Source organism: Xenopus laevis, chromosome 3L, assembly GCF_017654675.1.
Source record: "Xenopus laevis strain J_2021 chromosome 3L, Xenopus_laevis_v10.1, whole genome shotgun sequence".
Taxonomy (NCBI): Eukaryota; Metazoa; Chordata; class Amphibia; order Anura; family Pipidae; genus Xenopus; species Xenopus laevis.
Window position 1 is genome coordinate 135048157 of NC_054375.1, and position 26291 is coordinate 135074447.

General features: G+C 40.7%; 1 protein-coding gene across 1 annotated transcript; it reads left to right on the top strand.

The window, feature by feature from the left end:
• Positions 1-1168: 1168 nt before the first annotated feature.
• Positions 1169-15961, top strand: golga7.L (golgin A7 L homeolog; the record flags this gene model as incomplete). Its single annotated transcript, NM_001091965.1, is given in 7 exon segments — positions 1169-1275; positions 7944-8069; positions 9001-9153; positions 11103-11204; positions 12060-12114; positions 14121-14436; positions 14437-15961. Coding segments are annotated over 4 exon segments (408 nt in total).
• Positions 15962-26291: the final 10330 nt, after the last annotated feature.

A 26291-nucleotide genomic window follows, 5' to 3' on the forward strand; every position in this document is an offset into this window, starting at 1 on the left:
CATCTATTTAGCCCCTTTGTTCTCCTAGAAATAGGGAATGGCCATGAAATAGGCCAAACATTTAGCAGCATTAGGGCCCACTGACATGTGGGCCCACCGGGAGTTTTCCTGGTATCCCTGTGGGCCAGTCCGACACTGTGCAGTGGGCCCCCTACCGTACGCCTGGAATCAGCCCGGTTCTCCGCTGGAGTCAGTGGCACGTGAGCTGCCGGGGGGGCCCTGAGGGGGTGCGGGCCCTGGCCCAATCGCACCCCTGCTCCCCCGGTAGTTATGCCACTGTGGATGGCCTCATACACTGCCCAATAAACTGCCAACTTAATCTGTCAGCAGTTTATAGCTGCCTGTGTATGTGCTGGCATTTCAAGTACACAGAAACCCAAACAACCCCCAAGCCAGGCAGTCCTAGCGCCCGCCCACACACCACAAGCGCACCACAAGCGCGCCTGCGCCAGCAAACGGCACTATTGAATGGGGACACACAGGTCTCCATAATGCGGCTGTGCGGCATGCCGTCCCTAATTTTTTGACGCCCAAGGCCCGGGCCTATATGGCCTTGTGCACTGACCCATTTGGTGATGTCAGTAGCACTTCCCTTATACATATATACATTTCTACTTAGCAATGTGAGTGCTCCCACAACCCCCTTTTGTATTTGCTATATAGCCTTGCCACAAATCCAGCCCTGACAACCCCCACAGGCCCAATAGAACTGGCATCCATCAGTCCCTCTGGCATTTGCTACAAGCAACAGATTAGTACCAGTCTGGGCCAGTTCATATGTTTCTAGAACAGCATGAGAACCTTTTAGATATGAAAGCAGACCTTTATTTGAGCAGAGTTTACTTGTAGTTTTTGGGTGAACATATACCAGTTTCATATGTAGGGCGTTAAAAATCCTCCAAACAATATAAAAAGACATAGAGTGACACATTTCTATTTGGGTAGGGCCTAGTTATGCGCCTGACTGAGGACCAGCAGCCGTAACAACATAGAACCATTACATTTCCCAAGCACCACACTACTACTATACTAGCAATCCTCCCAGCTCATTTCTATATTTAGTCAGGGGCGTCGGTCATGTGATACGCGTAGTCACATGATCTCTGACGTTTGTGCCTGGCGTTTTTTTCGCTGCTTCCGTAAAGCGTCGCTGGATCAGGGAGTGGAGAGTGGGTGAGATAGAAATGGTTAATTCGTGTCTTTCCTTTACTGGGAGTTGTAATCTTTGCCCGGTGTCGGTTCTTACAGGGCGCTGGGAGACTTGTTGCCATTCACGTGCGTTTGTGCGTTTATATCATCTCCTGAGACTTCTTCCTGCCATACAGACACCATTTTCTCATCCAGCCTATTCGTATTATGTGTGTCGTGTGCTGGCTGAGGGTGTTTATAGCTGGGGTGGGAATAGACGTTATGGCTGCTCCTTATGCCCCTGTCCAGCAGCCTCTCCTGTATAGTTTCCCGTGCGGGGCATGATGGGAGTTGTAGTCCTACAGTAGCTGAGAGAGCTTTATATACAAACAAAATCCAGTTGCAGGCACGGCTTTTCTTATTTCTCTGTAGAGGAATATATATGAGGGCCTATTATCATGTTTATATTTCCCATATGTGTATTGGTGAATATTCTGGTTGGTACATGTATGTGTGGCTTGCCATTTTGGCTACCTGAGCAGAGGCTTTCTCTGGTTGCCTTGTGTGACTTGGGCCCTAGAAAGCAGGTGCTCTTAAAGGAGACATTTTGTGTAAAAAAAAAAAACAAGAATGTACCAGTCTGTTATACTCATTTAGATATAGAAGAATTGTGCTTTAAAAAGTAGTGTTTCAGGCTGATTTATTGAATATTTCTGCAAAACCCCTAATAATCCCTCCCTTCTCTTCCACTTCCTGCTCCCTGAATTCCCAGGCTGTGCAGGGGAGCCGGCGCTCACTGCTATGTACGACAGGAACCAATCAGCAGCTAGCAGGACCTGATAGGGAACTGAAGCACGTCTATAGGTGATGGATATGACGTCACCCAGAGATCATACTGACGTTACACTCTGCTATAACTATAATGCTGACATTACACTCTGCTATAACTATAATACTGACGTTACACTCTGCTATAACTATAATACTGACGTTACACTCTGCTATAACTATAATACTGACGTCACCCTCTGCTATAACTATAATACTGACGTCACCCTCTGCTATAACTATAATACTGACGTCACCCTCTGCTATAACTATAATACTGACGTCACCCTCTGCTATAACTATAATACTGACGTTACCCTCTGCTATAACTATAATACTGACGTTACCCTCTGCTATAACTATAATACTGACGTTACCCTCTGCTATAACTATAATACTGACGTCACCCTCTGCTATAACTATAATACTGACGTCACCCTCTGCTATAACTATAATACTGACGTCACCCTCTGCTATAACTATAATACTGACGTCACCCTCTGCTATAACTATAATACTGACGTTACCCTCTGCTATAACTATAATATTGACGTTACCCTCTGCTATAACTATAATACTGACGTCACACTCTGCTATAACACTGACGTTAGCCTCTGCTAGAATTATAATACTGACGTTAGCCTCTGCTAGAACTATAATACTGACGTTACCCTCTGCTATAACTATAATACTGACGTCACCCTCTGCTATAACTATAATACTGACGTCACCCTCTGCTATAACTATAATACTGACGTTACCCTCTGCTATAACTATAATACTGACGTCACCCTCTGCTATAACTATAATACTGACGTCACCCTCTGCTATAACTATAATACTGACGTCACCCTCTGCTATAACTATAATACTGACGTTACCCTCTGCTATAACTATAATACTGACGTTACCCTCTGCTATAACTATAATACTGACGTCACCCTCTGCTATAACACTGACGTTAGCCTCTGCTAGAATTATAATACTGACGTTAGCCTCTGCTAGAACTATAATACTGACGTTACCCTCTGCTATAACTATAATACTGACGTTACCCTCTGCTATAACTATAATACTGACGTTACCCTCTGCTATAACTATAATACTGACGTTACCCTCTGCTATAACTATAATACTGACGTCACCCTCTGCTATAACTATAATACTGACGTCACACTCTGCTATAACACTGACGTTGGCCTCTGCTAGAACTATAATACTGACGTTAGCCTCTGCTAGAACTATAATACTGACGTTACCCTCTGCTAGAACTATAATACTGACGTTAGCCTCTGCTAGAACTATAATACTGACGTTACCCTCTGCTAGAACTATAATACTGACGTTACACTCTGCTATAACACTGACGTTAGCCTCTGCTAGAACTATAATACTGATGTTACTCTCTGCTAGAACTATAATACTGACTTTACCCTCTGCTATAACTAATACTGACGTTACCCTCTGCTATAACTATAATACTGATGTTACACTCTGCTATAATACTGACTTTACCCTCTGCTAGAACTATAATACTGACTTTACCCTCTGCTAGAACTATAATGCTGACGTTACCCTCTGCTAGAACTATAATGCTGACTTTACCCTCTGCTAGAACTATAATGCTGACGTTACACTCTGCTATATCTATAATAGCAGTATAGAGATATGAGACTGGTTGCCTGGGCTGGGACAATGGCATCTTTCTGTAGTACTCGACCTCAATACTCCAGACTATAGATGTATGGCTCCAACCCCCGGCCCAGCTTTAGTGCATTGTCTCTCCTTGTTTAGGCACACTAATGTGGAATGTTTATTTAATTAGGTTAATATTTACTTGAACAAAAGGTTAAAACACGGGGTCCTGTATGTTTTGCACTCCCTAATGAGGCATATTCCTAACCTTAATTCCAATTGCCAAGTATCCCCTCGGCACGTGCATGTGAAGTATAATAAACTTTCTAAAAGCAATGTACTGCATGTGTGCCTGCCCAGGGTGGCACAAGGTATGCTAGGGAAATGGATGTGAAGCCTTTACTTAAAAGAACAGTAACACCAAAAAGTTAAAGCATTTTAAAATAATTGAAATATAATGTACTGTTGCCCTGCATTGGTAAAAGTTATGTGTTTGCTTTAAAAAGACTACTATAGTATATAAACAAGCTGCTGGTTTTCATTTTGAGGGGTTGAACCATGCTGTTGCTGTGTAGCCATGGGGGCAGCCATTCAAGCTGAAAAAGGAGAAATGTCACAGGATACTTAATCGATAACCGAAAAGCTCTGTGATCGAAAACAGTGGTTTTCTACATAGAGCATCTGCTATATAACATGAGCCTTGAATGGCTGCCCCCCATGGCTACAGAGCATCTCTCTGAGATATAGACTTTGTACACCCTGACGATGGTCCCCAGTAGATCGAAACGCGTTGATGTCCTAAGTTGTTGTGATGCAGTAAAGCATTGTATTTGCTTCAATCAGATTTTTTCCGCATTTTAATTACTTTGGAACACTTCATGTTTTTTGGTGCTACTGTTCCTTTAAAAGTAATGCTCTGTTAATATTCTCTTTACCCACTCTTGATTTGTAGTTTATACAGTGTTCTTGTTTACCTTTAATGCTAATCTGCGCCTCAGGGATAGGTAGAATGGCAGTGGAAAGTTTGGGTCACATCTGTGCTGTGCAAGCCTAAAACATCCAATTTATAAGCAAAGTAGATAACAATAATTGTACATGATCTGCATTAAAGTGATACTGACGGAATTACATTCAGCAATGTCTCTAATCTGACCCAAAACCAGCATTCCTTGCCCCTATACAGAGGAAGAAATGGGCAGTAGAGCTCATGCTATAGATCATATGATCCTTCCATAGGCTGGATTTCAAATATACACATTATTCCGGTTTATTAAAGGATCTTTCTGCCCCCTGCCTGGCATACAGTACTACTTACTCTGCAGTTCACTTTTAAATTAACTAGACAGTTATATTCTGAGACTGTTTGTAATTGGTCTTCATTTTTTATTTTTTGTGGCTTTTGCATTAGCTTTTCATTGAGCAGATGTCTAGCAGGTATCTGGTTTCTAGGGTCCAGTTTAACTGAGCAATAACAAACTGGAAGATGAACAGGAGAGGACATGAATAGAAAATATAAGTAATTCTGAGCAATACAGTTGTAGCCTAGCAGACTAATTGATATTTAGCAATGGTGGAAAATGAGAAAAGAACTAAATGGCACAGGTTAAATAGTGGATAACAGATAACACCATTATGTTCTACAGAGCTTATCTGCTGTGTAACCTGAGCCTTTTCTCCTTTGAATGGCTGCCCCCATCGCTACACAGCAGCTTATTTATGTACAGTTAGGCCCATACATTTTAGGACAGAGACAAGGCTTTAGTGCCTCACATTTTTGCAGTCTTTTTGTTCAACCCACAGTATAAAAGCTGAAAGTCTGCAGTTCAACTGCATCTGAGTTGTTTCATTTAAAATTCATTGTGGAAATGTACAGAACTAAAATTAGAAAAAAGTTGTCTCTGTCCAAAGATTTATGGGCCTAACTGTAAACAATAGTAGTGTTTCTGAAGCAAACAACAATATTTTTACTACTTTAAAACACTTTGATTTTTTGATTTTACTGTTCCTTTAAAGGGGTGGTATACCTTTAAGTTAACTTTTAGTATGTTATCGAATGGCCAATCCTAAACGACTTTTTGTCACTAGTTATTTGTAAATATATTTTAATTATTTGCGGTCTTCAAAAAGGCTACACGTGTATTTCAACTTTGAATTGCTTATCTTTCTATTCAGTCCCTCTCTTATTCAGATTCCAGTCTCTTAGTCAAATCAGTGCATGGTTGCTAGGGTATAATTTGGACCTTAGAAACCAGATGGCTGAACTAGAGAGCTGCAGTGCTGAATGAAAAAAACACCAATTATCATGAAAACCAATTGTCTTAGAATATCACTCTCTACATCATACTATATTAACTCAAAGGTGAACAACCCCTTAAATTTAACTTTATTTTTTTAAATAGTTTATTTTCTTGCCTATATCCAGTTCAAAATGATATCTTTACTTATCTTGAAAGCGATACCGTCACGTTCCTATAAAAATCATAGGAACGTGACCATATCTAGGACCTTCTGCACGCCGAATAGTTTCCACTAAAAGGCCCCCCAAAGCCGTCCCCATCCCCGCGAACCTTCGTGCAGCAGCTCCTACATATGGACACGTTCCTATGACACACTGCACAAATTTCCGGTGGCAGACGCATGCGCAGTAGAGCGAAATGGCCAACTTTTTCGTTAAAGTCCGGCTTTCCGCTCTACTGCGCATGCGGAACTGCGAGAAGACCCGAAGAAGCAGGAAGAGGATCTCTCCATGTTGCAAAGTAACTTTTGGCACCCCAAAATGCTATTCCTTCTCCGTTAAGTCTACTGAAAATCATATAATCATTAAATAATCCCAATAGGCTGGTTTTGCATCCAATAAAGATTAATTTGTATCTAAGTTTGGATCAAGTACAAGCTACTGTTTTATTGTTACAGAGAAAAAGGTCCATAATTCAGAGCTTGCTGGATAATGGGTTTCCCGGATAACGGATCCCATATCTGTAGTTAACAAAGGGGTATGCCACTCCCATGCATGTCAAGTTTAATTTCTTTGCTGGCAGGATACTTGCAACAATCCAAACAAGTTACACTAGGGTTATAGGGTTTGCTGGGAGTTGTAGTCCCTGCTCTGACTTGTCAGCAGGCTGCATTGTAGTGACACCTAATAGAACATTTGGAGGGAAGAATTTAATTCCATGTAGTATTAAAACAGGCTGCTTTGTAATTAGGCCAGATCTAAATATAGACACTTAATGAGATGTTATCCCAATAAATTCATCATCATACTTCTTAAAGGGTGTAGTTCACCTTTAATATAGCTTCTAATATGTTCTAGAATGGCTAAATCTAAGCAACTTTATAATTGGTCTTCATTTTTTCTTTTTTTTTTTATAGTTTTTGGATTGTTTACCTTCTGCCACTTTTCAGCTTTTAAAAGAGAAACCATTTTGCTCTTTGGGGCTATATTTTTACTTTTCATTACTTACCTTTGTATTCAGGCCATCTCGTATTCATATTCCAGTCTCATTCTGCCTGGTTGCTAGGGTAATTTGGACCCAAGCAACCAGATAGCTGTGGAAATTCCAAACGAAAGAACTGCTACATAAAAAGCTAAATAATAATTCAAAAACCACAAGTAATCAAAAATGAGGGCAAATTGTCTTAGAATATCATCGCTACATCAACCTAAAAGTTAATTTAAAGGCAAACCGCCCTTTCACTAGCACTTACAAATGACTATTTCTCCAATTGTGCCCCTAATTACGGTCTGTCTCGAATTTTAGAGATCATGAGCTCCTATTACACAACGCTGTATAACCTGTGCTATTGTAAGTAGTGAGAGCCAAAACAATGTTAAAGGGGAAGTTAAAATTGTATTTTAAAATGATATAAACCAGACACAGGCAACCTACAGCAGCTTTGCACTTGATAGCTTGGGTTGCATGGAACATCTGGACTCCACATTATGACTGTATCTGATTTATGTGAAGAAAATGTGCAGTTAGTCTTCATTTATTTTATGTAGCTATTTATTAAGAGTTTTTTTGTATAGTTGTTTTTAATTCCTTTCTTGTTGTAAAAGCCACTGACTCTTGTTCTGAAAAGCCTGTAAAATATATCCTTATAAAAGGTACTTAGTGATGTGGCTGGAGGCATTATTATAGCCATTACCCCAGAGCTTCATGAACTTACTAAAGGAATACTCCGTCTGTAGCCTTGTGCTTATTAATGGCCATGGGACTTGATGCCGGCATTGGTTATCTGTAGATCTTACCCCAGGATGCACATTCTCTAATCTTTATTGGTACAGGGATGCTATGTTGGATTGTGAGTGATTAATGACATAATAATCTGTTTCCTCCTCTTTCCTCCAGATTGTGCAGCGCGTGGCCATGAGACCGCAGGCAGCTGTGGCCGGTAAAGTCTTTATCCAGCGAGACTACACAAATGGAACCTTATGTCAGTTCCAGACCAAGTTTCCCTCTGAGCTGGAGAATCGGGTATGTGTAAATGAAAGCGAGGACCCCCTCTTATATGTCTGAGTCAGCAACTTATTAGCCCATGATGTATGCGGCATGTACCACCAATGTCTGGCAGGTCAGGCGGTCCAATCAGGTCACCACGTTGATGCTGTCCTTTCCTAACACATATGCAAAGGTCCATATGATCCAGTTGTTGGCTAGTGGATCTTGCAGTGTATGGCCAGCTTTAAAGGAAAACTATACCCCTAAAACAATGAAGGTCTCTATCAAAAGATATTGCATAAAACGGCTCATGTGTAAAACCCTGCTGCATGTAAATAAACCATATTCATAATAATATACTTTTTTAGAAGTATGTGCCATTGGGTGATCCTAAATAGAAAATTGCCATTTTAAAAAATAAGGGCCGCCCCCTGGGATCGTAGGATTCACGGTGCACCCAAACAAAGCAAACAAACCATACATGTTAGGTCACATGAGCCAATTAAAAGACGGAGTTCTGTCTTTTGCTTCCACACTTCTTCCTGTTTGGGTAAAGGCACATGGGGAGATTCGGGTAGATGTAGTCGGCCTGGCGACTAATCATCTTTTCTTCTGATAGTCAATCTGCCTTCCAACCGGCTATAATGAGAAGTCGCCAGAGGCTCTTCGTTTTCCAAAGTTGCCTCACCAGGAAACTTCGGGCGTCTTTGGAAAATGAAGCAACGAGAGTGCCATCTCGCTGGCAATTTCTTATTATAGCCGGCGGAAAGGTGGGGGAAGGCAGATTGGGGAGATTGTCGCCCCATTTATACATATACACACACATATATATATATATATATATATATATATATATATATATATATATATATATATATATACACACATACATACATACATACATACATACATACATACATACATACATACATATTTACATATTTACATTTACATTTTTTTAATCTAGATTGACAGGCAGCAGTTTGAAGAAACTGTGAGGACACTGAATAACATGTATGCTGAAGCGGAGAAGCTCGGGGGCCAGTCCTACATGGAGGGCTGCTTCGCCTGTCTTACCGCATACACCATATTCCTGTGCATGGAAACACACTATGAGAAGGTGAGAATTACCTTTTTGCCACATACAGAAGGTAATACCGACTCTATACTCTTTGACATGTGCTGCGGGTTAAACATAAATGCTGAGTGCGGATATTAAATGAGACGTTTTTGTTGCCAGTCAGATGGGATAAGACCAAGGCTTTAAGAGAATGAATTGAGACCTTTCAGCAGCTTGTTGAAACATTTTTTTTTTTTTTTTTGCTACGTACAGACAACTTTTGGCTTTATTTATTCAGGCTAAGGCCAGCTAGATTATGATATACCCTTTATTTTCCACTAAGATCTGAGAGAGCCTAGTTTAATCCTGTATGACAAGTCCATGCTTGGCAGGGAAGGAGTTAACCCAAGGCAGTCTGTGTCCTCAAACCTACCCCACCCTCCCAAACCTGACTGTAAATATTGGTCTTTTGGACAGCAATCTCTATGCAGGAGAAGAGAGAGAGCAAACTTATCTGGATGAATTCACCACTGTAAGAGTTATATAGAGAAGGGAAGGAGCACCAGTGTAATTATTGATTTATAGAGACCTTTCCTGTGAGAGACTATTAACCCATGCAATGCCACAATTACCAATCCGCTGTGGTTCACTAAGCTGATTTGTCCAATCAAATCTTTACCCTAGGTAACGTACATGTCCAGACTGTCTAAATTGGCCAAACCACTGGTAAACTGGCATCTTTGCTTAAACATTGTTATTAAAGGGGGGAGCGTAACAAACCTGAAATGGTTTCTTTCATTTGATCCTTTCAGTGAACAATGACCGTAGTCAGAGAGGTTGTGGCTTAATAATGAGTGTAAAAAAAAAAAAAGTGAGTGCTTGACCATGTAAAACTGGGTTAAACAAAAAGCTAGAGTTTCTTTCGCCAGTGCCTCTTTATCTTAGTCCCTATTACCCACACAGAGCATAGAATGCTCCTCTATGTGAGGTCCCTGAGAGCATGAATATCCAGTGTCTGAAATGGTACAAAATAACTGTGCTCATTCAGCTTCTGATCCACTCTTTTGGGGTTCTGAACATTGTAAATGCAAGTATATATGTGTGTGTGTATGTGTATATATATATATATATATATATATATATATATATATATATATATATATGTATGTATATGTATATGTGTGTAGCTATATATATTATATATATTTTTTATATTTTAAATAATTAATTATGAGATCATAATTAATTGTGTGCTTACTACATATGTACAGAGTCCATAATGCTTGCCTGCGTAAGCTCATGTGCAGAACTCTTTAGGCCTTTGCTTTGGCATTTCCGTGGACCGTTTTCACTCGTGTAAACAATAAACAGTGCAGTATGTTCATATTTGCATTTGGTGCCTGGATCTCTTAGACTAGCTGGGGGCCTTTAAAACCCAACTAAAGAGCTGTAACCAAATGGGTGATATAGAAAATCTATTCGGTAAAGCAGGATGTTCTAAGTAGAACCAAAACTCGGATTTTTTTCCTGTCCGTATCAATGCATAGGGCAGATGTAGAGCAGCTATACACATTGAAACTTCTAGTTTTTTAATGCTACTCCTACAGCTGTAAATACCATATCTATTTGGGTCCTACATAAATATCAGTAGGTACAGCATCCCTCCATATTTATGTAGCTACATCTGGGATCCTAATGCAAACCTAAAAAATACCTCTTTATGCAGGGCATGCATATTTCTATCCCTCCTTTCCATTTCTCTTGTCTTGACCATCTACTTTTCTCCACTTTCCCTTTCTGCTCACTCTCCCCTTACGTATAATGTTTTCTGGCTAGATCATACTGTCATGTGCTTAGGCAAATAGCAGTATTTACCCTTTCCTTTCTGTTTTCAAATTACTTTTATATCTCTGTTCCTTCTGTTTTCTACATGCCTAAAATTCATCTTTTTGATTTCACCCTTTGCATCACCCTCACCCTTCTAAATTCTTCTGCTTATTTCCTCTAAGGTTCTTAAGAAAATTGCCAAGTACATCCAGGAGCAGAATGAGAAGATCTATGCGCCCCAGGGCCTGCTGCTGACTGATCCTATAGAGAGAGGCATTCGTGTTGTATCCTTTTTACAGTCACTCTACTTACTGACTGCACTGCTCAGTCTTGCTGTTTTGAATATATCAAAGGGGACAGGAGGTTCACCTTTAAGTTAACTTTTAGTATGTTATAGAATGGCTAAATCTAGGCAACTTTTCAATTGCCTCCTTCTGACTTTCAAGTTTTCAAATGGAGGTCACTGACCCCATATAAAAACAAATCCTTTGTAAGGCTACACATTTATTGGTATTGCTACGTTTTATTCATCTTTCTATTCAGGCCTCTCCTATTCAAATCAAAGGATAGTTGCCAGGGTAATTTGGATCCTAGCAACAAAACTGTTGAAATTGCAAACTGTTGGATAAAAAGCTAACTATCTCATAAATCACAAATAATAACAAACTGATCCCTGCATTCATTTGCAACAACTCTTCAGTCTGAAATTTTTAGCAGATATCTGGTTACAATTCTATATGCCTATAGAAAGGTTAATAATAAAAAGTAACCGTTACAATAAAATTGTAGCCTTGCAGAGCAATAGTTGTATGGCTCACAGATTCAGTGACCCTTGTTTGAAGCTGGAAAGAGTGAAAAAAAATATAAAACTGTGAAGCCCATTAGAAAAGTTGCAAAGAACATGACATTTTACACAGTAAAGACGAATCACCCCTTTAATATAAAATCTATGTGGATGCTCTATATGCAATCATGTACTTCATTCTTTTATGAACCCTAGGCTCCATAAATGTTATTGCTATTTCCAAATACCAACATGTCCACATATGCTGTTATTCCAATTGGTTGCTCCGCTAAATGAGTGCAATATTGTATGTCTTCCCTGTATGTGACTTCTCCTTAACAGCCATGACTTGCAGATTGAAATTACCATCTATGAGGACAGAAGCCTGACTGGGAGATAGGACCTTGCAAGTAAATGAAAAGGAATACTTACACCCCTTGGCTGAGCAATTAAACGCTTCCTAACAGCTATTTTTTGTACTCTAAGATCATATTGCTGTTGCATGCGAGAAGAGTGTATAGAGTCCTATTGAAGCTGGGTACCTCACCCCGGCACATCCACTTAATATGCTTGTCCAGCATCACATTACCTTTTATTTTGGACCAATTCACACAGACAAATACTGGACAATATGTTGAAAAACTGGAGAACTTCGTCGTGTGTATACCCAGCTTTACAGAAACCAACACATTTGGGCAAATACTGCAAAAACAGGCATTGCTACGAATAGTGTTTCTTTCATGCCTCAACATAATTCAGTATTCAGCTAAGAAACTGGCGATGATTTAGCTCAGCGAGTCCATTTCTGAATTTTTATTCCTCCCCGCTTAACAGATTATATTTTTGTCCCTTCATGCACATGAAAGTAAAAAGTAGATCATTTTCAGTATGAGATTTGCTATCAACGAATATATAATTAATCTTTATTGGAAGCAAAACCAACCTATTTGGTTCATTTAAGGTTTACATGATTTTTCTATTAGATTTATGGCATAAAGATCCAAATTACTGAAAGATCCATTATCCAGAAAACCCCAGGTCCTGATCATTCTGGATAACTGGTCCCATGCCTGTATTGGGAGGTATTGACAAGGAAGGCACGGACTAATAGATTTTCTTGTTTTGGCCACCTACTTGCTTGACCAAATCGTTCTGATCATTTGGCCCCTGGTGGTTTAGCAGCACGCTAACACTTTAATATTCCAAGACACCTCAATGCAGACATGGGGGCAGATTTAACTAAAGGGCGAAGTGGCCGTCACTAGTGAAAATTCACCAGAAATCTCATCCGCACGGAACATCGCCAATTTACCAAACAGGCGTAGAGCACAGTTCGCTAGCGAAAGAGACAGTTGGTAGCGCAGTTTTGCGCCCTATCACCAGCCAAATTTTTGCTCAGGCAAACGATCGTTACTCTGCAAATTCACTAATGTGCAAATTTTACAGAACATTACCTCTTTCGCCAGAGATTCCCTCGCTAGCTTAGACCAGGCGAACTGATAAAATGATCACATTTTAAAGCGGGAATGTCTTCAAAAGTTCTACAGTAATTATTAAAGATTTTTGTGTTAACAGTTGCTAGGCAGAAATGAACAATAGCGAAAGATCAATATGAAATGCTCGCGATGAATTAACGCTAGCGAAACTTCGCCAGCGTTCTTCAACAGAGACGCAACTTTGCCTTTTTAGTGCATTAACTTAGTGGTAACGAATTTACGTGTGGCGGAGCGTTCTATGGTCGAAAATCGCCCTTTAGTGAATTTGCCCCCTGTGTTCATGCTCTTCAATCAAGCTTGAATCAATACACAAATAGGCTCTGTCTTTAAGTAGCTGCTATATCATATTAGAATGCCAGTGGGTTTTAAGTAACCACAATGAAATGTGTGACCCAAGCCCACCATCCTGGCCAGCTTTGCCCCGTACAAATAATTATATCATGTGTAATAGAGACAGCATGAATCCTACTAAGTGACGGAACAGATGGGATGCAACCACTGAATGTTCCCGACTAATGGAAAGCTGTAGAGTTTCAGAAACTGGCAACTTCCCCAGCCAGCGCTATACCAGATGCACAAGAGTTATGCAGCACGTACAATGGAGGTTCTTCAGAGATTATCCCATATTAATTAAAGTCGGCAAGAAGCTGTGTTCAGCACAGGGTTTTGGGCACAACTGACCCCTAGTTCCTCGGAAAGAGCTGGGTTTGGTCATTCTTTCTTGCCCCCAGCAACATTTTCTGCTGTTATTTACCTGAATTAATTAATTTGGGATAATCCTTGAAAAGAGTATTGTTAAATGCATGCATTAACCATTTACTATTACACATGCTTTGATAATGTTCTGCCATTGATTTAGCTCAAACTGCAAAATGTGAAGATCCAAAGTAAAATAATTTGTTTTTTTTTTTTGGTTGCAGATCTGGAAGACAGACTTTGCTCTGTATATAAAACTCTTCTGCTGCGACGATTGTCCCTGACATTCCTTCAGTCGCCATTCCTGTGTCTGCAGCAATCCCTTGCTGCTTCCTTCAACTCTGTATATAATGGACCCAAAGCACCCCTCCTGTGCCAATCCTTTGTTGCCAGCCTGTGCTAAGTGACTATTTTCCGTCAGCTTGACATGCAGGGCACGATCTTTAGGAGAAGTTAACACAGAATAGCCCAAGTGGATGTACTTTTTGTGGGGGGTGGGGGAATTGTGCCAATTGTTTGTGACCCCAGTTTTTATTCCTTAACATGATTTATTTCATTTAACTTTAACTTTAGCAGGAGACTCAATCCAAAGGTGGGCAGTCAGTGATTATAGAGAGCCCATGGTTTCCTGCTGGTAGGACTGGTCACTCAGTAACTGATTACGTTTTCTTTCTTTTCGGAAATCATTTGGGTCCCCGTGTCCATGAAGAACAGTGTTGGAGAAAAGTAGAAACCGATAATAAGTATTGACTTGTGATTGAGTGGTAAAGGCATCAGTTGCCAGATTATAGCAGTGCAGCATGTTGGTTTTTATTTAGTGGGTCACTGTTCTACATCATGCTAATTCTAGTCAAACGTATCCCACCGTCACTCCTTTTCTTCACAGCTTTTAGCTGAATGTCCTCACCCCCCTGTCAGCGGCCTTTGCCCCCCAGTGCTAGTGTAGGCATTTGCATTCGTTTAGAATACAATAGAAATATCACTGGCTGAAAGGAACATTTTCTTCTTTGTTCCCCAATGTATCTTGCAGTATCTGATTAGAAGGGATGTGGCTTCCTTTCCCCATTTTTCCCACTTTCTTGTATTAATAGGAATATATTTACTTAAACACTGCTCAGGACAGCCTTATTTCTTTATTGTCTGTACAAAGTGCATATCTCCTAAGTATGCTGTATGGGATTCTGAGTACATGAAAGAGCAAACCTTTGCAATTTATCAGTGAGTGTGGAATGGCTGGTAATAAAGCAGATATCACATTGATGCCAGTGTAAGATTCCCAAGCAGTTCTGACTGTCAGGCTTTGAGCACGTCACATTGTATTACCCTTTCTACATCTATACTGCAGTTTTAAAGTATGTCCACATAATGTTTTTTTGAGTTGATATTCTGTATAAAAACTACATCAATTCTATTTAGTGATAGTGCAGGGTCGCCAACAACCTCATTCGAAGGTCAAAACATAAAACACTAATTGCAGCATTCATATACATTAATGGTTACCCCACACAGAAAAAGGTTTGCGTTAGAAGTGATCATTATGTAATAAAATCTAATTAGATGCTTATTTACTCATTGGCTGCTTGGTATTAGTCTAGTACCCCATTGCAAACTTTGCACTGTGTATTACCTAACACCTGGAGCAGGGTCCTGTAGTACTAAAGAGCCAATTTTGCAAGACCAATAAGCTTTTTAACATATACAAAAGTATCTTATTGTTAATCAGGGAACCAATGTCACATCCAATTCACAGTATACAAACCTTTCTCATATAAGATAGGACTGTTAATGCTAAAAAAGATTTTCTTTGCAGATGGTCAGGCATAAATCTACGGAGACTTTCCATTTACCAGGGATGCAGAAACAAATGACTGGATATTGCTTCTCTATAATGTTTTCTGGCACAGGTTTATTTTCTAGATGTTTCTCCTTGAAAGTGGTTGTTGGCAACCCTATGATAAAGCCTACTGCCATTGAAACTCCCACTTTTGTGTACATTACCTCAGTGTAACAAATGACATGCTTTTATGTATGGAATTTATTATAAATAAAACGTAATTTATAGGCATTTGTGATTTGCACTCCCTCTGATTCTCGGTCGGGGATTGCATGGCAGAATCAATGTTTCCCAGCATTGGGGCGAGAATAGTACAGTGCGCATTTGAGTTTTCCCTGGTGGGATGAGGAGTATTGGGTTTACATAAAGGCTTAAATGACTGAAAAATGTAATGTATGGGAATGTAAAATGTCATTTAGAGTGCAAATGGCTGTGGAGGTGGTGGAGGAGGGAACCAGCCCAAGGCCAATGCAACCCTTTAGCAGATCTGTGAATCTGAAGATGCCCCAGTAGCTCCCTATCTTCTTTTCTGCTGATTCCCAGCAGCTGTTCTGTGCTGCTGTCCCTTATTGAGCTTAGGGACCAACACACAATATACTGATTAAATCACTTTACACGACTGATTCACATTAAATAGCACCTCCTATATTGGTTCATTCTGCATCAGAATTGAATAATCAACTCTATAGCATCAGTTGCTATGACACATGAACCCCATGTTCTGCTTGATGATTTGCGAAGTCCCAAAAGCTTCGCTTCTAAGCAGCTGCCTGAACCACACTGAGCATGTGCAGTGCCACTGACCATCTAAGATGGAGAGCTCCTCTGCACAATGTTGAAAAGATGGACCATCAATACTGTAGAGGAGCTGAACCTTTAGGCTGGTACAATAAGTTCAGTATATAAAATATGGCATTTCTAACTGTTGATTTTTAGGGTTTTGTTTTTTTTGTTGTTGCGTTGCACCCGGGACCTGTGTGTGTGTGTGTGTGTGTGTGTATGTATGTATATATATATATATATATATATATATAAATATACTGTTGCTACTGTATGTGATAGGGTTCATTTTAGGATTCTGATGCCTGACTGAACTGAATCTGAATCCTTAAAATCACTTGACACGACTAACACGAACAATGAATTTGGGGTGGGGTTGGTTGGTTCTTTTTAACCCTTGCTTACCCTAATTCCCATATGTAAATTATAGTTCTGATTCAGTCCAAGATTTGGCTGAATACTTTATGAAATATTCGGGATTCAGAATAATCCCAGAATAGTGGATTTGGTGCCTGCATAGTTGATTTTAAACTCCTTTGAGTGGAAAGAGCTAGTCTTACAAACATGTCATTTACATGTGCACATGAAGGAATCTGAATCGCCAGAGAACAGGTTAAATTATATTTATGATTATAAAACACTGGCTTCAGAGAGCCAAAGATGGTTGTGTGTGTACTTCTCCTGGAACTGGTATGGGCATCTGGTCTGCGGCCCGTAAACAGGAAATTTGGAAAACAAGGACATAAATTTAATTTCCTGCACAAGAGTTGCACTTTTTTCCCCCCCTCTGGGCTCAGACAGGAATTTGGGACAATATGAAATGTGAGCAACCTGCGGCTTTATCTCGCAGCCACATGCCTGGAGTTTATGGGATACGATCCCAATGCGTGTGCATTACTAATTCTGAGCACGCATGAGGATAAACAGACTGATAAACACTTTTTTTTTTTTTATTCTTGTGCTGCAAACTGAACGGAATATTATGTGCAGTATATTGGCATCTATGCCACTGCCCTCCCAACCAGATTTTAAGACAAGAGCTGGTTTCTCAGACCTTGGCTTTTAATTCCTGTTTGGGAATAAAAGGAACAGTGACCTTTAAGTCAAGGTCGGGCATCTCACTTACACAGCGCCTTACAGCTCTCTTTCCTCAGTGTTCCATTACAATAGCTATTATTGGGGGGGTCCTGAGAATCGGCTGTCCGGGGCAGATCTGCTCGGCTGAACGCGGGTAATTCAAGTGGTTCCCCGACGGGGCCTGCGAGGAAACACAGAGCACAGTGTTTGAGCAGCACATAAATGAGACTTTATTTCCTCGACTCCTTCCAGTTTCTTTTCAGATCAACAGGATCCTTTTACGCTGCAAGATGTGGCTGTCACTTGCATCTGACCTGGGCCAAACCGCATTTCATTGCATACAATCGGACAATAAGTACACGTTGGCCCACCCAGTCTGCTCCTTTTTCATGTGATGGTTGGTTGTCTTTTATGCTTCTCATAAATGAACACTATGTTCCTTCACTGTAGCAATAGCAACTGCTTGCATTCTCCTAAGTTTGGTTTCACGCTGGGTTCACAAGTAAAGATGGGTGAATTTTTTTCGCCTTGTTTTGCCGCGGAAATGACAATTGTAGACCTTTATGGCGTCGCGCTTCAAGAAAAAAAAATTGACACCCATTAAAGCCGGCGGCGAATTTTTGGCGAGACGAAACGGGTCAAATTCGCCCAATCCTATTCACAAGCAGTTGCAAATGCAAGTCTCCTTGACATCCATATTAAGAGGTCCGTTTATCAAATGTCGAATTTCAAATTCATGTGAATTTTTTTATTTTATTTCTAATATACTCACAATTCGACTGGAAGGTTATTCAAGAAAAAATTGGAATGTCTAATATCCGATGGAATGGAAAATAAAAAACTCGAATGTCAGGAAGGCTATTAACATCTCCAAATGGCTCAACGGACATCTGCCATTGACTTGTAACCGAACTCGGCAGGTTTCAGGTGTCGAATATGGACTGTTTCCATAGTCGAGTTGTGATAAATCTCACATTCTAATTTATATTCGAATAGGGGGATTAAAATTCGAATGTGGGAATTTTGACACTCAAAAATTAGGATTTACTATTCGACCCTTGATAAATCTGCCCCTAAATGTGCGACTGTAAAGCAAATTCACTGCTCGATAAGTTTTCTCCATCTGGTTATCCTCTATCATGTACTGCAAAAACTTAAAGAATGGCTCATTCTATGCAACTTTTCAATTGGCCTTCATTTTTCCTTTATATTTTTTTTATCATTTTTGAATTATTTACTTCTTTTGGCTCTTTCCAGCTTTCAAATAAGGGTCATCAAAAATCAAAAGCTCTGTAAGGCTACACATTTATTGTTATTGCTTTTTATTACTCATCTTTCCCTTCAGGTCCTCTCCTATTCATATTCCAGTCTCTTATTCAAATCAATGTATGGTTTCTAAGGTAATTCGGACCCTAGCAACCAGATTGCTAAAACTGGAAAACTGCTGAATAAAAAGCTAAATAACTCAAAACCCACAAACAATAAAACAGATTCAATTTGTCTCAGAATATCACTCTTTACACCATAAAGTTCATTTAAAGGTAAACAACCCTTTTAAAGGTGAAAGTCTTATGTAAATAAAAGTTCTGGGTAGGGTGTAGGGGCATGTAACAAAATTCTGTACTTCTGCAATATAGGATAGGATGGAGCTGACAATCCGCAGGCTCTGCTGCAAAAATTACTTTATTAACACAACATGTTTCGGATCATCATGGATCCTTTTTCATCCTGGATCATCATGGATCCTTGAAAATTCTGTACTTCACCTGCCATTTATGTGAGGCCTGAGGAAGTGCCCATTTAGGCACAAAACACTTCAGGCTAATACATGTCCTAATTAAAAAAAAATATATATTTTATATTAATAGTGGGTCTCTTCCTACATCTCTTCTTTTTATACAGTTAATACCTGGCTTTTGGCTCTGCAGCTCTCTGAATATCCGATTCAGAGCCTAGACAGGGCAGCTTTAAGGTATTGAGGTGGGCCAGGATAAAGATCTCATTGGTGTGCCCCTGCCTGTTGTGTTTGTAAAGTTCTTATAGTTGATTAAAATGAGGGGGGCTTCCATTTCTGGGAAATGCTAAACCAGATAAAATATCCAATGGTGGCCCCTCTGTTTGGGTGGTCTAGGCAGAAGCACCGTTTGGCCATTTATAAATACTTCCCTGTCCTTCCCTGTTTATAGTTATGGTTATGGACTATACAAGAAATGTATAAAACATCCATAGACAGTTAGGGTAGCACTACACGGACGATTTCCGTGCGCTTCTGTCGGATCCGATGCTGGGCTACAAAATGCCCGCGTCAAGTCGGATACGACGGGAAGCAAGGTAAGTAATACAAAAGGCGGATGGTGTTGCAGCGTTCATGCGACACAACTGTCGGATGCAAATGCTGCACACTGTGTCTGCATCCGACAGTCGTGTTGCGTCGGACAAACGCTGCGACACCATCCGACATTAGTATTACTTACCTTGTTTCCCATCGTATCCGACTTGACACGGGCGTTTTGTAGCCCAACGTCGGATCCGACAGAAGTGCACGGAAATTGTCCATGTAGTGCTACCCTTAGTCACTCCAGGCTGCTGCTGGCTGTATGAATAGTAGTGTAGAGAGCACAATTGCAGGTAAAACGCAGACAACCAAGTACAAAGAGTTGTGATATTTCAAAGGCAATTAGCGGGTAATTATAAGCAGTTGCGCAAATGTTTGAGGTTAAACACGATTGGTGGTTCTCTCTTTTATGAGAACATCTAACCTCTTTAAGAAAAAGACAGACACACACTGATAAACTCAGCACAGAAAGGTCACACTTGTGTTTAACTTTATTCTTGTAGTATAATCTAAAGCAGTGCTGTCCAACTGTCCACACCCTTGAAGTGTGGCTGCTGTGATTGTTTATCTATTGTGTGAGCTTTAAAAGGTATCAATACTGAGATTAACTGCCCCCTGCATTGTTTACAAATTCAGACTGTGAAAGTCCTACATTGTTCACACCTGTAAAACCCTGACCTGTAAAATCATGCATTGTTTACACCTCATATTCAGACTGTAAATTCTCGCATTGTCAAACTGTTCATTTTAGAGTGATAGATTTTCCTGTCTCCTGTCATACTCTGCCTGTGTGTGCCATACTCTGCCTGCCCTAATCTGCCTGTGCCTGCACTACTCTGCCTGTGTGCCATATTTTGCCTGTTCTACTCTGCCTGTGTGCCATATTTTTCCTGTTTTACTCTGCCTGTGTGTGCCATACTCTGCCTGTGTGTGCCATAATCTGGCTGCTCTAATCCACCTGTGTCTGCCATACTCTGCCTTCACTACTCTGCCTATGTGTGCCATACTCTACCTTCACTACTCTGCCTGTGTGTGCCATACTCTGCCTGCCCTATGTTACCTGTATGTGCCGTACTCTGCCTGTGTGTGCCATACTCTGCCTGCTCTATGCTCCCTGTGTGTGCCATACTCTGCCTGCCCTATGCTCCCTGTGTGCGCCATACTCTGCCTGCCCTATGCTCCCTGTGTGTGACATACTCTGTCTGTCCTGCTCTGCATATGGGAGGTTAGCCTGGTGGAGGTTTGTTAGCATTTGGAAATACTTTTTAAGGGGGTCCCTAAGGGGTTTCATAATCATGCTGGGGGTGCTTTGTCAATCATATGCTGTGCTATCCACAGGAGAGCAGGAGGCATAGGAATTATGGGGTATTTCCTATTATGTCTTAAATTTATTTCACACGTGTCACATGATATGCCTGCTGTGAGCACCAACCATTTGATTTTTTGGTGTGCTACCACCATTAATGTGGACATGGTTTTAAAATACCTTGTGATAACATGGGCGTGGTTTAAAGTGGGCGAGGTCAACACAGTCTTTCATTAGCGGCCCTCCACCACATAGGCCAGAAAAATTCTGGCCCTTGGTATTACAGAAATTGGACAGCATACAGTATTTTTTTGGAAAATTTTAGAGAAAAAAAAAGCATTACAAAGAAAACTAGTTGGTGAATGAGAGGAAATCCTGCAACAATTGAAAAGGTAACCTCCATACCACTGTGAAAAACAGACTCTAAAAACTATACATTACTGTTGGTATACTTCTCTTAAATTAGCATATAGGTCCCTAAATTGTGAAAAATCTGCTTATAGTTTTCACACAGGGATCATATTATGCCAGAGGAAAAAAAAACATTAATTTTGTTCAACTTCACCGATTATCCTATCCTGTATTCTGCTAAATTAGTACTTCTGTCCCTAAATTGTGAAGAATCTGTCTCTTGTTTGCACAAAAAAACACTGGGACCATGATTACTTTTGGTTAAATTTACCCTTTGTCTTCTCCTAAATTAACCAATATTTTATCCTCTAAACTAAAAAACTGCACCAGAACTCAAAATAACTGAAATAATCTGTGTATGGGTTAGTGTAGCCTACAGCGGATGTGGTCTAACATCTCAATTAAACAGGAAAAACCATTGCCAGCTCCAGTCTTACGGACACCCTTTTGGGATTGTGATGAGCATTCTGACCTGTTTCACTTTGCCGAAACCTTGAGAATCGGCAAAAAAAATTGCCAGACGCACCGAAGTCAATGGACATTTTTCATGCAACACTTTCTTTACTGCACATTACAGTCTCTGGTTGTTTTGTCACAGCAAAATATTTTGTCCATCCCTAGACGTGCTGCTTTCAGCTGCAGAACCGGCAGGGAACCTGAACGTGTTGCTATTAGGACCAGAGTAAAGATACCTTTGGTGATTTTCACCCTTTCTTTGCCTAAATCAACCCTTGTTCTGTCACTAAATTGCCTCTTTTGGCAGAAAACTCTTTTCCTTTTCTGTCACATTAAAAGAGGCTCTAACCCCCAAGTGCAGAATGCCTTTCCTTCTCCTTTAAGGGTCAGGGCACCCAGGTAGATTCCGCGAGATTGGTCACCCGGCGAATATAATCTCCTCTTCTTTGGAGAGACTAATCTCCCTGAACTGCCTCCCAGCCAGCTAAAATGTAAATTGCGGCGGTATGGCACTCTGAGTGATTCGTTTTCCAAAGTCGTCCCTAAGTTTCCTCGTCAGGCAACTTTGGAAACCGAATTGCTCCGAGTGCCATCCCGCTGGCAATTTACATTTTGGCCGGCGGGAAGGCATGGGAGATTAGTCATCCCAAAGAAGAGATTTGTCGCCGGGTGACTAATCTCCCCGAATCTACCTGTGCATACCTCCCAACATTTTGGAAGTAAAAAGAAAGAATTTTTTTTCGCACGTAGCGCAGCAATTTTTTGACCACACCCTTTCTGTGGCCACACCCCCTAATTACCATGTTTGTTTTACAAAATTTGGCAGGTTATGAAAGTTTGAAAATATTTCTCCTTATCTAAACTGTGTTTTTGTGTCTCAAATTTGTTACAAAGTACCTTATTTGCACCTGTTAGCTGTTCTGGGCTCTCTGCTAAAAGCCAATTAAGTGAGAAACTTTGTTTCCTGTTACTTACACATGGCAGTGGGCACTGTAGGGTTAATCCCTCCTGTCGCAGACGGAACAGGAACTTCCTAATGAATAAATTAACCTCCCTTCCCCCGCGCCGCCATCTTTTTTCTTCCTGCACTCCCCCAACAAGTGCCAGCGTGGTAAACATCTCCTGCGCTGAAGCTCCAGGACCGAGCCTTTGTGCTTGTGTGCGTTTCTGGGGGGACTGGCGAGTCCTTGGCCATCCGTTGCCGATCAGTGTAGTAAGTCGCAATGCCGGTTATCGGCGCATGCGCAATAAACCGCTGAATGACCGCAACCTGCAGAAAGGTAATGCGCAGGCGCGAAAAATTCAAAAGCAAACGCGCCAAAAGGATTAGACGCTGCTGTATGTGTAATAGAAATACTGCGTCTCTATCTCCCCCTCCAGGATATTGTGAAGCTGCCAAACAGTTGGATTGTGCCACAAGTGATATTAGGTGTACTAACTGTAAGTAGACACCCTTATACTTACGCATTAGCCTCATGACGGACAGGATAAGGTTAAGCACCAGTACAATTATTGTTTCAACAGGGGACTGGTGTGATGAGTTGTAGACGCTCATATTCAGGCTCAAGGGGGTGAGTGTATTTGGTTTGTTTAAAAAAATCACAAATACTAAAGAGATGTGCTAGATTTTTAATAAAACTATCCTTTCTACAGAAGTTCTCCAATCAGGGAAGATCAAAGGAGGAAATCCAGTAGAAATGAATGCTCCTCATGTGGACATGCAGCATTGCCAGACAAAAGATTATGCAAAAAGTGCCTGGAAGAGGCTGCGGGGGTCAACTCCAAACAGTTCTCAGACCTAATGGAGTGGATGAAAGATTCATTTAACAATTCCATGTCCAATATGGTTTTACAAGTCACGGACAAAGTCTTAAGTAACCTTAATGCAGAACAACATAGCACAAATGAAAGCATAAGTATCAGACCTAGAGAAACGATCTCCCCAGTATCTGAAGGTGAAATTTCGGAGTCAGACTCAGAAGAGGAATCAGACATATCACCAGAGATGGTGGAGCCCCTAATCAAAGCAATTAGAAAGACACTAGACCTAAGAGATGAATCTATAACTAATAAAGGTGACAAAATGTTTAAATCATCAGCGAAGAAAAACCATTTATTTCCTCTGCACGAGGTTATTAAGAAAACAATGGAAACGGAGTGGGAAACACCTGATAAGAAAATTACCTTTTCCAAAAAATTTAAGAAAATGTTTCCTTTCTCGGAGGAAGATGCGAAAACATGGGATAACATACCCAAAGTAGACGCATCCATTACCAGAGTGGCCAGAAGAACCACATTACCAGTAGATGAGGGAGTATCCCTCAAAGACACAATGGAACGAAGGCAAGACGCCACCTTAAAGAAATTATACCTCTTGACGGGGGCTATTTGTAAGGCTGAGGTAGCTAATACTACAACAACCAGAGCTAATAAAATCTGGATAAATGAGCTGGAAAATGCCATCAAGACAGGGACAGAAAGATCCAAACTTCTGGAAATGCTCCATGATATCAAAATTGGCAATGATTATTCTGCGGAAGCCTCACTCAGTAATGTCAAATTGGCAGCCAGATCAATGGGTCTCGCGGTGGCGGCAAGAAGATCCCTCTGGCTGAGGCATTGGAACGCAGATTCCCAATCAAAGCACAACTTGTGCTCTTTACCGTTTAAGGGAGACTTATTGTTTGGAACCAGTTTGGATCAAATCATCTCTAAAGCCTCAGCTGGAAAATCTGCATTCCTACCTCAAGAAAGAAGAGATAAAAGGTTCAACTACAAAAATCAGCGTAACTCCTTTCGAGATGCAAGGCAATATAGACCAGGAAAGTACAACCCTAAGCAATGGAAATCCAGAAGCCAAAATTTCCAATCACAGGGTTACAAAAGAGAGCCCAAAACAGACAAAAAAGCATGAAGGTGCGAGAGTCCAGCTGTCTTATCTAGGAGGAAGATTGAACAGTTTCAAGACAGTTTGGGCTCAAAACATAAGAGACAAATGGGCGGTGGAGGTCGTATCAAAAGGATATCAAATGGAATTTGTAAGGAAACCCCACAACTCTTTCATCTCATCAGACAGACCAAGAACAAAAGAAGCCACAAAACATCTCCGACTCATAATAAGAGACTTATGGCGGAACAAAGTGATCTCAAAAGTCCACCCAGATCAAAGATTCAAGGGAATTTACTCCCATCTTTTCCTACGAAGAAAGGTAAATGGCGAATACAGAGTTATTTTGAACTTAAAAAACCTCAACAAAAACCTGAAGATTCCTACATTCAGAATGGAAACCCTAAGATCAATCACTGCAGCCCTATCCAAAGGAGATTGGATGGTCAAGCTGGATCTAAGGGACGCCTATTTACATATACCCATTTGGAAAGCTCACAGAAGATTCCTAAGGTTCAAAATTCTTGGAGAACATTATCAGTATGCAGCAATGCCTTTCGGGCTGGCAACCGCTCCAAGGATTTTCACAAAAATCCTAGCCCCAGTACTAGAAAACCTGAGGCTCAAGGGAATCCAAATTTATGCCTATTTAGACGACATCCTTCTCAAAGCACAGACGGTGGCAACTTTGAAGACTCATCTAATAATAGTACAAAGCTACCTGGAACAGTTAGGTTGGAAAATAAACGAGGAAAAGTCCATACTCATCCCCAGTCAGAGACTGGAATATTTGGGCACGATTTTGGATACCAAAAAGATGCTCTTGAGCCTTCCAGAGGTAAGAATGAAGGACTTAATCTCACAAACACACCAACTCATTCGCCACCCTATTACAACAACAATAATTTGCCAGAAGTTACTGGGGAAAATGATCTCCACAATAGACTGTGTCAAATGGTCACAGCTACACTCCAGGATTCTCCAGTTCGATTTCCTGTCCCAATGGAACAGGAAGCAAGAGCAGGATCAACTCATCTATTTGGGGAAAGAAACATTGAAGAGTCTAACTTGGTGGACGCAAGCAGAGAACCTGTCAGTCCCCATGCCCCTCTTGGTAGATTATGGGATCACAATTACCACAGATGCCAGCAGTACAGGATGGGGAGCCCACCTGGGGGAACACAAAGTACAAGGTTGGTGGAACAAAGAAGAGAGTCAGAAATCATCCAACTGGCGGGAGTTAAAAGCAATCCACCTGAGCCTCTTAGCCTTCACTCCTCTAATATCATCGAAGGCAGTTCTGATCAAA